Source organism: Schistocerca serialis, chromosome 11 (assembly GCF_023864345.2).
Source record: "Schistocerca serialis cubense isolate TAMUIC-IGC-003099 chromosome 11, iqSchSeri2.2, whole genome shotgun sequence".
Taxonomy (NCBI): domain Eukaryota; kingdom Metazoa; phylum Arthropoda; class Insecta; order Orthoptera; family Acrididae; genus Schistocerca; species Schistocerca serialis.
In genome coordinates, this window is record NC_064648.1 from 195,540,197 (window position 1) to 195,555,354 (window position 15,158).

Below are 15,158 nucleotides of genomic sequence, written 5' to 3' on the forward strand. Positions count from 1 at the left end.
CTGCAGATGGTGCTCTACATGGGCATAGTGCTGTACGCGCCCGCGCTCGCCATCCGCGCCACCACAGGACTTGTAGTGTTACCTTTTCCTTCGGGGTTCTGCCGTGAAAATATAAAATAGAAAATCTGTTTGGGTTTTGAATTTTGGTGGTTTCAGTTACGGATAAGGCGGACTTCGTATTATTGATTGAGATCGTGTTGTAATTTGACCGTGCATGCCAGACCGGGTCGGCAACACTACAAAAAGCGACTGTACGGAAATAGCATCAGAAACTAATTGAAATTTATCTTATAATCTTGTTAGATATGCAGTATTAATTACAATATAGTCTTCATGGCTGTCCTCCTAATTTCTCTTGTAGGACGACCTGTCTTTCACTTTTCTCCGTCTGTTGAAAACTTCTTCAAGTTGTCACTGTCATGATCAATTTACAAATTTGGCGATAACCACCTCAAATCACTATTGAAACAACCTCGCTTTGTAATATAATTTTAATTTCCACCCAAAAGCACATTCAACACATCGCCGAAAAATACACGTCTTTCGTATGAAGACAAGAGAGAGAGTGTCATCAATTAGTTGTTAAAAACAAAAACCTACGCAAAAAGTAAAAAGACGAACAAAATTATTTATAAAAATCGGTCGCTGGCGCAGCGCTCTTCTGCGTGCGCGATCTTAAATTATACCTTTGTATTGGCGGAGGCGCGGTAGTCAAAGTACCATTACAATGCCTCCTCTACTGACACGCTCCGCAAGCGAGCGTGGCAGTATAGAAAATTTACATAGATACATATATATATATGAGAAAATAAGAAATTAACATATTACAAAAAATATTTCTGAGCACAATGCTCTTTGCATATCAGTCTTTATATACAGTCTTTTTGGTGTGTATCTTCTTTAGGAGTCGTAACATGAATGTCTTTGAATTGCAGCGTATTATCGTTGCTTAGCACAGCGTTTGAATTCAGTTCACATGATTCGTGTTTACAATGGAATTAATTCGAACAATAAATGTTTCTATTATATTGCTCCAATCTCTTTAAACGTAGTATCGGATTCTGAGTGTGTGTATAGTGCCTGGATCAATTGCGTGTGACTTGAAGAAAATCCAAAGTTTGTGCAATGTGTCAACACGAAATTGTGATCTCCAGCAGTCGAATTTTGGTGGCGTCTACCGGGGTATAAATGGTCAATGAGGGCACAGGAAACACCTCACTGACTACGACAGGTAATGAGCTTGTCTTTTACACCAACCTGAAGACCTGCCGGCTTCCACTACAACATACACTTCAAGACATGTTGGTACTACGTAAATATTTGTTGACCAGTGTTCCATCACGTTAGTTTCTTCTTTGCATTTTCAGTTCCATTTACATGAATCATGTGCTACATGCACAAGTCCTTTGCAGTTCATTAACATCTCCTTAAAATACATTTCTTGATATAGTAAGTACATAAATATACAAATATTTAAATTAATCATTACATGAGATAGTTACATTGTTGTCATATAGTACATATACAGAATTAAATAATAAATATAGTAAATTTTTACGTTACATTCAATATCATTGTGCTGCCTTGTGAATTACATTACATTCAGATTGAAATATACATTTTATTTGTTAGCTCATTCTTTTTCCTTTCATTCCTTTTTTTTCCGTTACACTAGCAACATTTGAAGATAATTGTGGCAACTCGCTAGAATATTCAACTTAAAATTCATCTTGCCTCCTGGAATAAAATTTACACATGTTTCAAGCTTCAGACAGCCCTCTGTAGGAGGATAGGTTCATGGGATGGTTGCTAACTACTTCATAAATACTAGTAAAGTCATCTCCTACAGTGGCCTACACAAAATAAAATATGATAAATAAAGTACATGTTAACTTATTAGGCTATAGTGTAAAAGTTCCTATTCGTAATACCGTATCTAAGTGTGGTGTCCCCACTATTGCTGTTTCTAAGAGTGGTACCCCTCTATTAGGCTACCGTTTCTAAGAGCGGTGCCCCTCTAAATATCTTAGGATCCTAAAAGTATGTACATCCGTATGGTAAGTGTATGTCAATCATGTTCTTATAAAGTTTGTGTACTTCATCTGCTTCCTTTCATGAGGATCAAGCAATATAAATAAATGTTTTACTTAGTAAATAAATAAATCTTCTTGGATAATTGCTGCTGCGTTCCATGCTGTATATCCATTCTGTATTTACCTTGTGGTACCTGTAAAATTCTATTCATAAATAAATACGTTTGTATGTCTCTCCATACTGTCAGATAATCATGAATTATATAATGTCAAATATTTCATCAACATGTATAAATTTTTCTAATGGAGGGATGAGAGTATGAGCCGCAACAGAGGACTGATGTTTTGTTTTCTCCTTATTCTCCTTTCTGTTTAATGGTGCATTAGTTCAGTACAGTAGATGAGCTTTAATTATGTCATTAGATGACTGCTAAATATGTTCTCTTAAATAATTCTTCCAATCTGAAGTGTCAAGCCTACATAACTCCAATAATTTCATTACAAGTTCCCATTAGTTTAGTGTTAAAGTGTTACAGATTTAAATCTTCTGGTATATTTCCAACAGTGGCCACTGTAAATAATTCTTTCCACATAAATCTATACTTTCACCTTTAGTTATAAGAATATATAAGACATCACATAAGTTATTATCTCAGGCATACCAATCTTTCAATAAATAATATTCTTTCCACTACTTTCATTCTGTATTCCATGAGTACATGTGATATAGCGTTCAAATCTATTTTCTTTCCTCTCAACATATTCTCAATTACTCATAACATTCTCACCTATCCAGTATTCATTCTTCACGAAATAACATACTTATTCCTCAGCATATATATATATATATATATATATATATATATATATATATATATATATATAAAAAATTGCTGCTGCGTTCCATGCTGTATATCCATTCTGTATTTACCTTGTGGTACCTGTAAAATTCTATTCATAAATAAATATGTGTGTATGTCTCTCCATACTGTCAGATAATCATGAATTATATAATGTCATAATGTATATTTTTCCTTCGGGTTATAATAGAAGGAAACATCCCACGAAGGAAAAATATACCTAAAAACAAAGATGATGTGACTTACCAAATGAAAGTGCTGGCAGGTCGACAGACACACAAACGAACACAAACATACACACAAAATTCAAGCTTTCGCAACAAACTGTTGCCTCATCAGGAGAGAGGGAAGGAGAGGGAAAGACGAAAGGATGTGGGTTTTAAGGGAGAGGGTAAGGAGTCATTCCAGTCCCGAGAGCGGAAAGACTTACCTTAGGGGGAAAAAAGGACGGGTATACACTCGCGCGCACACACACACACATATCCATCCACACATATACAGACACAAGCGCAGACATAAATAAAATATGCTGCATTATCCGTGATCATAACTTCAGGTTTTCCTATTCTTACAAAATAATCTGTTAATAGACGTCTGGAAATAGCAGTGGTAGAAACTGAACGTAAAGCATATAATTTTAAATACTTTGTGGAAACATCTAACACAGCAGGGATGTATTTCATTCCTCCACGTGCTTGTGGATAGGGTCCTGCAATATCTAAAGAAATTAGCTGTAATGGCCTCTTAGGTATGATTGGATGCAATTCATTCATGCTTGTGCGATTAGAATATTTGGCTTTCTGACATATGATGCATTTCCTAATATTACACAATACTCTTCACCTTAAATTTGGAAAATAGCAATATTGTATAATCTTATCTGTACATTTGGTTACACCATAGTGTCCCCAAGTTCTGTGTGTAAATAAAATAAAATCATCGACATGAGCTTCAGGTAAGCAAACACACCAATGCTGTGATTCAGGGTTTCGTCGGTGAAATAATACTTCTTTGTGTAATGTGTAATATTTTTCAAGATGTGGGTGTGTTCCTGCACGTAATTTATTCTTTATCTGGATCCACCTGGGATCATTGTCCTGCAATATGGCTAAGTTCCTGCATTTGTAGTAAGGTGCAAATGTACCGTCATACATGAGTAAAATTTTGAAATCTGATGTTTGTTCTGTCTCATCTGAAAATTCTTGTAGGCCTTGTGGCAAACGAGATAGAGCATTGGCTATAATGTTGGATTCTCCTTGATGATCAGTATAAAGCTTAGTACGTTTTCCCCATAGAAAGTAGCGAAACTTGCAAAATGCCCATACTATGGCAAGTGTTTCGCGCTCGGTCACTGAATATGACTTTTCGCATTCAGTGAGCGTACGGCTAGCAAAACTTATAGGTTTGATGACTGTTTGTTCATTTTCTACATGAATTTGGAATAAAAATGCTCTGAGCCCATAGGAACTTGCATCTGTTACTAGGCAAAAGTCTGACCTCAGGTCAGGATGACATAACAACGGTGCATTGACTAAAGCATTCTTAATCGCTTCAAAATCTGTCTGACAGAACTCTGTCCGTTTCCAAATATTATTTCTTTTGAGTAAAGATAGATGTGGACTGTTAAGAAGGTGGTAGGGTACAAATTTCCTAAAGAATGAAGATAGACCAAGAAAGGCTTTGAGTTGTTTACGATTCTGTGGGGATGGAAAATTCTTTATTGCATCAATTTTTCTTGAGTCTGGATAAATTCCTTCCGTTGATATGATGTGACCAAGGAATTTGATTTCTCTCCTCCCTAATTTCGTCTTTGATATATTGATAGTGACAACTGCGTCAGAAAATTTAGTCAGAAGTTGCTTCAAAAGATTAACATGTTCTTCCCAAGTAGTGGTGGCAATGACAATGTTGTCAACATAAACTGTGATTTGCGATAACAATTGTGGTCCAAGAACAGCATCTAAAGCTTCAATAAATACTCCAGCACTCACTTGTAGACCAAAGGGTAGAACACAAAATTGGTTACTACGTCCCTCACATAGAAATGCAGTGTATTTACAACTGTTTTTATGGAGGTTCACCTGCCAAAACGATGAGCGGAGGTCGATATTGGTTAAATACTGTACATTATGAAATTTTAAAAGTTGTTCTTCCAGATTTATAGGTCGTGTGTTGATTGGGATTATAACTTTGTTAATATCTTGTGCGTCCAGCTCTAACCTTACACTACCATCGTCTTTATTAACTGCTAGGATCGGACTGCAATATGGTGAAATTGACATTACAATGATACCCCAAGCTTGCATTTTTTCAATCTCTTTCAAAACTGTGGGTTTCTTTGACCAAGGAATATTATAATATGTTCTACAGTATGTTTTGTGTGGTTTAACATCCATCTCATAAGTATAGGTTTCTCCACAAATACCTCAGCAAATTGCTGCAAAACTTCAAGTAATTCAAGTTGTTGTTCCTTTGTCAGATATTCAGATTCTGTGCATTTTTCATATAAATCATTAGGTTTAATTCCCTGAGCTACAGCTTCATTAAAAGTTAAATCACATATGTTTGTTGCTGGTGGATACACCAAATGTAACTGTTCAAACTTACTCTGTTTACTGTTTAAGTTTTTACCCTGTGTTAACTCTATTGTCAGTTGTTGTTGGTTTACGGTTAAATGACATTTCCCTTTTCCTAAATCTGTGATTGCTTGATATTCATTCAAAAAGTCAATTCCTAATATGCAATGCATAACTAATTTGTCTACTACCAGAAAATTGTAATTGAGTGGTATATTTGAAAATGTGAAGTTAATTAGCGCTTGAAATTTCACATTCTTTGATTTGTTACCGGTGGCACTTATAATGTGACAATTCTGTACTGGCAATGTTTGTATGTTCATTATTTGTTTGAGTTCATTATATAAGGACATTGAAATGACACTTGCTGCTGCTCCTGTATCTAACATTACTTCCACTTCATCACTACCAATCATAACTCGTGTTATAGCCTGAATAATCTTCTTTATTTTACTGGTACTATTAAAACCTACATCCTGATATAATTCTTTTTCTATTTTCTTACTGTCATCATATCGGAGAAAACAAATCATCGGTTCCGTTGCGCTCTGCTCCCTATCGACCGTAACTCAAGCGCTTAGCTCGGTCGTCGTTCGTTTTCCGGTAAATTCGGTTGTTGCTGCGGGTTAGGTTCATTGCCCAACTCAATAATATTTACATTTCTGTCGCGCGTCACCCAAGTATCAGCTGTTTGGTTGTTGACATTAACTCGCGTCGCATTGGGAGTTCCGTTAGGAAGGAATTGAGGGTTGCTGTATTGCATGTGTCGTGGCGGTGGTCCATTGTGATTTCCCCATACATTATTTCGTCTTTGACTGTAACTGGGATTGTCATTACTGTTATTCCTGAAATACACGTTTGGATGTCGTTGGATGTCGTTTCTCTGAAAATATCCTGGATGGTACCTGTTATCCTCTCTTCTTTGATCTCTATGATTTCGGTTCCTTCCTCTGTTGTTGTTATTTTGAATATAACTGTTATTGTTCTGATTGTAATTACTGTTCGGATAACCATTATAGTAATAATTACTGTTTCCTTGCCACTGCTGCGAGTTGTTTCTCCTAATATTGAATGGATTTGTCCCAGTGTAGTGCGAATTGTTTCTTTGGGTGTTTTGTTGTGGTGTCTGAGGCGGATTTCAATAGCCTCTGTCATTTCTGTTGTGCGTACGCGAATTGCTTGGATGGATCGGATACTATTGATTGAAATTCCTGATCTCATCTCTGTAAACAACATCTATCTCATCAACATAACTGAAAAAATTCTTTATGTTGTCCTCGGACACTCCTATTAATTTATCACGGTAAGGAAATGGTAAGTGACTTTTAAGTGTTCTAATTACATCTGGTAAATCTGCTGGTTTTGTCCAATATAATGTTTTGTCTAGGTAGCGTTCAAAGTATTGACGTAAAGTCTCTTTCTTCCGGTTGTAAATTTCTGGATTATATACTTCTCGTTTTAAACTTTGCTGTTCTGTGATCGACCAGAATTCCTCAAGAAATGCTTGTTCAAACTGTTCAAATGTTAAACATCGTCTTTTCATTGCTGCTCCCCACTTAGCTGCTCTTCCACATAACAAATTTGTAACATATCGAATTTTATCGGCTTCTAACCAATGTCTCAGGAAAATACCATCAAAAGAGTGGATGAAAACAATCGGATGCACTTTGTCTTTCTCATCACGTGAAAATGTCTGAAAGTATCCATGTCGTACTAATGTTTCATCAGCTACTCCCGATGGTATTATGGGTGCTGAATTTTGTGTCAAACTGTGCATAGTATGTGGTGATGTCTGATAGCAATTTTGATCTTGTGGTAGCATTGAAAATGGTTCATTGGGATTTGTATCACTCATTGGTAATTCTATTTTCGGCTGTATGCTGGGTCTAGCATTATTTGGATTCTCATTTGTGTTTTGATTGCCTGTTATCGGTTTTGGTATCACTGACAATCTTGGTATTACATTTTCTTTAAGTTTACGTACCTCTTTCTGAATATTATCTGTTTCTCCCTTTACTTGTTCCTTTGTCTTATCTAAAATGATCTGTGTCATTGTCTCAAACTTCTCATCTAAATAATCATCACATAATTTGCATTCATGTACAAGTTTCTCTGCTAGAGTTGTGTCATTCTTTAAAGATGCTACATCTGCTCTGTCTTCAAGTTTTTCTAACTTTTCCTGTAAGGATTTCTGCTGCAATGTTACATCATTTAATCTGTCTGAAAGGTCTGTTATCGTCAGGTCTAAGTGTTCTTGGTTTGTTTTTACGGAATTGTGTGACTGTCGTAATTCGTCAACTTGGGTACTGGTTTTCTGTTGTTCAAAAACTACTGTTAACAATTTCTCATTACATCGTTGTAAGTCAGTTTTTGTCTCGTCACTGAATTCCACAAATACCTTTTCTTGTCTCGTAACCTTGTCTGGTAAGTCAGTAAATTTCCTTTCAAGACTACTGGTGGTTTCTGTCAAGTCGACAATTTGTCTAGATTGTTTTTCAAAATTTTGTTTTATGTCCCGTGTCAGTTCATCGAATTTAGTGTCAAATTTCCCAATGTCACGTTTTAAATTGTCATTTTTCTCGTCTAAAGTGTCAAATCTTTTGTCAAATTTTCTGTTTTGGTCACCAAGCCTCGGTCTCACTCTGCAATTTCTGTCCCCCACACTTCCTGTCCGTTACCAAACTGATGATTCTTTGATGCCTCCAGATGTGTACCACTCATCTGATCTCCTTTTTTTGTTTAGGTGTGCCACAATTATTTTCTCTCCAATTTGATTTGGTACCTCTTCCGTAATTATCCGAACTACCCACATATCTCTTGGCATTCTTCTGTAGCACCCATTTTGAAAACGTTCTATTTTCTTTTTGTCTGTAGTGTTTATTGTTTTTGTCTTACTTTCATATAATGATACATTCCAAACAGATTCTTCCAGAAAAGACTTACTTAAATATGTGTTAGAAATTAAGGTATTTCTCTTTTTCAGAAAAGTTTCCCTTTCCCTCCTTCATCCTCTCTGCCCTCATTGTCACAATCAGTGGCTCCTTTTCATTTTGGTGTCCAGGTGAGCTACCCCTCCTTCTAACATTCCCCAATCTATCCATCTCTGTTCCCTGAGAAAGAAACTAATAGTGCCACAGTGCCAACTGCAATGATTAGCCCTTTTGCTTTAGATCTGTCTATAAAATAATTGTCAATTAGGATGGGCAGTACTCTGATAGATCCTTAAGTGTGAATAAATGAAAGATAAAACGTATTATAAAAGGAGGGAACCTGATAGCACTCAGTTAAAAAATGGGTGATAGCTTCTGTAGGCTTTCATATCACCTGTCTCAAGATAATACTAAGAATGATTATAAAATGAAATCTCGAAACCAGTTGTAGCAAAAGTTCTGAAAAACCAGGACTTGGGAGGGTCCTGAGAATATGCAATACATGTGTGAAGGGAAGAAAGTAAGGAAGGAAAAATTAGTATTTAATCCAGTCGACATTGAGATCAATAGAGACGGAGCAGAAGCTCAGGATGTTCAAGGATTTGGAAAAAAAATTGGCCATGCCCTTCCAAAGGCATCATCCTGGAGTTTGGCTGGATTGATTTTGAGAAATCATGGAAAACCTAAACGTGGATGACCAGACACAGATTTGAACTGTGGCCCTCCCAGGTAGGAGTCCAGCATGCTAACCAGTGCACCAGCTCGCTTGGTATCTGTAAAGGAATTGACACATGAGACACCAGTTTTAGCAATGAAAGACTGCTGTTCCAGTGTTAAGGTCAATGTACTGACCTGATGGCAGCCACCCATGAAACTGAGACAGACATTGCGAGAATTATAACAGCTCAGTATAGGTCATATAACAGTTTTAGCTTACTGAACTTGTGCATAAACATCTGCAGCTTCTGCTGCTTGATAGTTGGATGTGGTACACTGTTATTAAATGATATCCCAACACTGTGGAATAATGTGTTCGTTTCTCTTCACATTTATTAACACACAGTTCAGTTGATGGTCAGCTTTGTGAACTATAGAATGTCCATATCTTTGCCGACATCATTAAGTGGCAGCAATCAGTAAAAAGTCCACCAACACAAATGACAGTTTTGCACTGTTCCATTGTTGTTTCACAGTTGTGAGGCTATACCAATTCCTTCGTTTTTGTTTCAGCTAGATTGGTGATTGACATATGTCCAAGTGATTAGCAGTAAAATAAAATAAACAGTGAGTTAGGTAACAAAAAAAATTCATGGGCCACGCACGAAAGTGACACAGATGGTGAGCTAGCAGCAAAACCCCCTAATGAAGCTGTTCCCTACGAGTTAATTAGTAATCAAATAATTGGTTGGTTGGGGTCCGATGCAGCTGTATACCGTGGGTCATTACCAAGAAGTAACACCTATCCGTGGCAACGAAGCGATGTAATGAAAGTTTATTTCATTATTGTTTAGTTAACCAATGCTTTAGCAAGGGTATGTAAGTTTATTTTATGGTTATGTAATCAAACTAAGATTGAACAATGAATTTGCTCACACGTCTTAACCTCGGCATCATAAAGACCACTGCTGTTTACAAGTGTACAATGTATACCCTGTGCCGGCTTGTGTTACGAAAAACGGTGAACCCACTGGATGGTTAAGTTCGTTTCCTGTTGCTTCACTTTTAAGGGTAGTAATCGGTGACATTTTTCTTCGTTACTTTTCTTAACAATCAACACGAATTTCCCAAATACTTTGGTATCAGAAATGGCAGTATTAGTCTTGCCCAGATTGCATAAATATTGACAGATGCCCACGAGGCTTTCTCATCCTTCAGTTCTTTCTGCTCACCGTCAACTGAAAGAGCGACGTGAACTTTTCTCAGATCCCTGCAGACTCTTTTGACTATTTTTCAGCCCCTCTTCCCACTGAACGCCTACTGCTACGTGACGGTGTTGCAGGGAGCCATAACGGGCCTGGCCACGGGGCTCGCCTTCTCCATGTGGGTCGGCTTTGGCGTCCCCCGGCCAGACGCAGTAAGGCTGCCCACCAGGATGGACGGCTGCGACTTCAACATTACGGCCACACCGCCGCCGCCCACCCAGGACTCCAGGTCGGCCGCAGCATCTCCTCTCACATTTCCGCAGCGTCATAAATTAACACTGTACTTTTTGGGTGCTCAGCTGAGTTGTCAGTTCCATTATTCCACACGATACTTCAACGACTGACCCAGTCATCTTCTTCAGTTGACGTGAGATGTATTATTAAGTGTACCTGCTGCCTGGACTCTCAAAAAATTCAATTTTTTTCCTTTTTTTTCACACATTATATCACCTTTGCTATCACTTGAATGACAGTAAAATATTTAGTTTATAAGCTTGAAGGCACACATTCTTTTGATCCCTTTGGGGGAAGGTTTGGGTCATAAGTTGTTAGTTCCACACCTCATGGGTTCCATGCTACAGAGGAAAAACTTTGCTTATTGATATGTAATTTTTAATAGCATGTAGAACCTGTTTTGGGGTCTAGATTCTTCTTCATAAATGTCATTTCTTAGTAACAGTATTGTGAAAAGGATAGTTGCTACTCACCATATAGCAGAGATACTGAGTTGCAGACAGGCACCAGAAAATGAGTTTTTGGCCAACAAGCCCTCATTGGGTGCGCGCGCCCACACACACACACACACACACACACACACACACACACACACACACACACACACAAATGGGGCTCACGCATACATGATAGCAGTCCCTGTCTTATGAGGCCACAAACCAAGTCAGGTCTCAGTAGCCAGAGACAGCAATTATCTTTTTCATAATGTTATTACAGTCCACCCTGGATTTTCCTTTTTTTTAAAGAAAGTCATACGAGGGCTATTCAGAAAGTAAGGTCCAATCAGTTGCAGAAAAGGAAACCACGGTGGAAGCCTGATGAAGTTTTCTTTTTGTATTCCACTAGTTATATAATCCATCCAAAACTGTCGTCACATCACATTTTGGAAAATGTGGCAAAGGGACCAACAGCATCCAAATAAATGTCAGGCCGATTTATTTTTTAATGTAAAATATTACATCATCCTCCACAATTTGGCACCATCGCCATGACATTCCGCATGTCGTTATCCCTCGGCCGGACATTTTTCAATATATAGCCCCTCTGTCTTTCATTAAAGTTGCATCCTGTCTCTGGTAATCTGTCTACTAGTTAACACTGTCTTCAGTTCCCACTGAGTGGCTATAGGATTTGCAGAGGGTACACTGATTGCACCACCAGTGAAATAGGTGTGGGTTACAAAACTATCCCTAGTCAAAAACAAACTTTTTCAAGACAGTGGTAAAACCTGCTCAGCACACAGTTAATGCTTTCATGGCAAGTTGTCTTAGTTGCTAACGAATCTTCCAACTTGTGTGGTTAACATTTTAGGTCTCGCCTTTTGTCCAGAGCTGTGTTTTGATATCTTCAGAGATGCTCCTGGTGCCACTTTGTTTTGCCAAATGAAGAGTTAGGTATTGGAAAGAGATGTAAATACAAATATTTCATATACAGTGATGAAATATTGTCCACAGCTATATAGAGAAGTCATCAAAGTACATAAATACGTGAATGATTTTAACAGAAAAGAAGCCATGAGACTTAGTGGTATCTGGATTGATAAAAATATTTAATAATGAACATACAGCACTGGAATTGTTACAGATCATAGCCCTCTAGACAACACAACTATTCAACATAGTTACCATGCATTTATACACATTTGCACCATCATTGAACCCAGACATCAAAACCAAATTTTGGGGGGGGGGGGGGGGGGAATCACACTTTTGCTTCTTAACCTATTTTTGTCACCATGTCTGTCACTGTGAATCACTTCAAGAACACATCCTCAATTGACATCTGTAACATATGTTGGAACAGCAGTATCTGTTTCTCTGTAACCCGACTCTTTCATGCAATACCACACACAGCTGATATCGACTGCAGCATCACTGCACGCTTGGTTCATGGATGACATAAAATCAGCTTTAAAACAGTGGGTCAAGAAGCAAAATACTGAACTATTCCAAACTGGCTTTGATGCATGTTTTAAACAATGGCATAGATGCACTGTCACAATTTTAAATACCAGTGTTGTGCAGGGACACTTTGGCCAATGATCTGTACTAATTCTGCTGTTCTTTGTCCACTATTAATTTCTTGATGAACAGTAGCTCCAAAGAATCAATAGTTAAGTTTCATTTTTGCTGGATGTCTGTCAATAACATTAAAACGCATACCATGCCCCCTTTTCACAATATTCATGTCACATGCCTGACCCGAGTCTCAGCAAGACATGGCAGAATCAGAAGCAGCTGTGGAAATATCTGACTCTGCTCTATATGACATGTCAGGGCCAAAAACATTTGTGGACCACTAAAGTGCAACCCCGAAGATTTGCCAGCAATTAAAATCTTCTCAATCTGACTGTCTGCTGCCTCGTCTCTATTACATTTTGTATGTTACTTCCTAATCCTTCTAGCAATGTGCCTTTGACATTTCAAGTAATGTAATTTGTGTCCTAACAAAAATAAATATTCTAATAAAATACAGTTCTCAGTGATGAATGTCTTGTCAGAAAATCACGATTGGAACATATCAAGTTCCTAGAAAAACAAAAATTACATTAGAAATACAGAAAACTCTGCCATTTATGTCGCCTCCCAACTAGTGTTGTCAGACTCACTCACTACCAACTTTGGTCGATTTTCTGCTTGTCCCAGAGCTTAAAAATGAACATAAACAGTCTCGACTGCAAAAAACTTTATTTCTGTAGTTATCGGTTTCTGTCAGTTACTGACCGCCTTCAGACCACATATAATGCTGACAGGTGTTGGCAGAGAACAGAGCAGGCATTACGAACTGCATTAATGTCAACTGCGGAGTTTTGTGGAGTCCATACCACCTACCATCAGATAGTAACGGAAGGAAACTAGCAACCACGAAAATAACGGTTCTTGTGGTCGAGACTGTTTATGTACATTTTAAAGAACTAAGGAAAACTACTGTTCAAGAAAAATGTTCTCAAAAATTACTGTCCCAAAGCTATCACTGTTTTGAAGTTTTGGGTTGAGAAAGGAGAGATGAATTTGAGGTGGGCTTCTGACTTAATAATTTCGATCTCTTTCTGGTAAACTGTTGAAGAGATTTCATTTTGTTCCAGAGTGCAATAGATCTCGAAGATATGCTTAGCAGTTCTGGCACATACTGTAGCTGCATACATTCTCAATATTTTGTAGTTGTCACGTTTTTTCACTGGACATGTGAAAGGCTGAGCAACAGCTTCCTCCCACATGTAGGAATACTCTATATTACAGATACTGAAGGGTACCGGATATTGTATAGAGGAAGTAATGACTGTGTCCTAGTCATTTGGTACTATAACAACCAGATTCTTCGCAAAGAAAATTAATGAGAAATCCTGATTTGGGGGAAAAATGGCCTCTGTTGGGTTGAAGGTAAGCTATAATGGTCAGATAGTAAAACAATGAGTGACTTTGAGCTCATGCTAGCTTTCTCATAAAAATAACCTGTGTCAGATGACAGAAACTCTTTCTGCCATAAACTTTTTGGAGACAGGATTTTTTTAACCATCTAACTGTGGATTAGAGATGTAACTGGGTGATGAAAATTTTGTGTTTTGGCTGTGGCTACTGTGATACTGGTTTTCTCAGATGTACTTAATGTGGGTCATCTTCAAGGATCTTAGGGACACATTTAAACATGAAAACCCTTCTTTTAATGGCAGAAAATGAGATGAGTCCCAACTTGAGTGTACTGTGCATGAGTGTGTTTCGAATTAATTAATTGTAAAGGAAAAAATTAAAAAATGGAATATTAAGTTTCATAAATACTGTCACAAATACTGAGAACTTACCCGCTTTTAGCAGTTATTTAAGACTGTCATTACTCTCCGCTATTGCCCTGACCATCAGTCCTCACTTTCATTCTTCATCACCATCCATTTGACACCCACTACTAAATAAAAGCTGCCTCTTCACTTTGCCACACCTTACAAATTTTCACCCACATCCATTCCTACTGCTGCTGCTTGTCATTTTCTAATGTCATCTACTCATTTGTGTAGCTACATGTCCCACCCACCTCCATTTCATTTTGTTTTCATAAACAGGTTTCCCATTTCCCACTGTTCCCTGACCCATATGTTGGCTTGCCTGTGTCTCCCACTAATTCCCAGTTTGCTTGCTGAGGATCCTCCCAACATTTGAATAGAATTCTCTTTAGAACTGCAGGTTTCACTCCAACTCCATCTACCAACCTATTATACTACACTCAGTCTAAAACAGAGCATTGGCTCAACAGAAATGCAGTTACCTCAGCTGGATCTTTGCCTGGAACTGTTAGCTGTTATGTAGTGCTGTTACCAAACCGAGCGGTCTTGTGTTGCCATAATTGTGTTTATGTGAGTTCCATTGAAATGTGAGGACACAAGTGGCTACAACTCACGAGAAAGATCCACTATTTTGTACTCGAAGTCCTAATTATTACTGTAGGCAAATTTGTTGGAAGCTCACTGATTACACTTATGTGGCCAGGAGTTGGGAGGTATTGTGTAATGCTGAACTCTTTGTTGAAAATGTTTGTTGCAATAGTAAAACAATCGCAGGCATAGCATTTCATAAAGAGGACTTGTGCAGATTAAGGGAAGTTGTGTGATGCC

General features: G+C 37.9%; 2 protein-coding genes across 3 annotated transcripts in view; both read left to right on the forward strand.

Moving 5' to 3' along the window:
• The window catches only part of LOC126426649 (putative sodium-dependent multivitamin transporter), a 504,370-nt gene that overhangs the window by 191,541 nt on the left and 297,671 nt on the right, over positions 1-15,158 (forward strand). The gene's annotated exons all lie outside the window — the stretch shown is intronic.
• Positions 1-15,158, forward strand: part of LOC126426755 (putative sodium-dependent multivitamin transporter) — a 450,643-nt gene that overhangs the window by 186,518 nt on the left and 248,967 nt on the right. Inside the window, exons 1-2 of one of the 2 annotated variants that reach the window (XM_050088743.1) lie at positions 962-1,231; positions 10,399-10,550. In XM_050088743.1, coding sequence (XP_049944700.1) covers positions 10,438-10,550 — 113 coding nt within the window. In that variant the 5' untranslated portion in view covers positions 962-1,231; positions 10,399-10,437. Of the gene's footprint in view, positions 1-961; positions 1,232-10,398; positions 10,551-15,158 lie in introns of those variants that run through there. The other variant, XM_050088744.1, reaches the window with a different exon arrangement.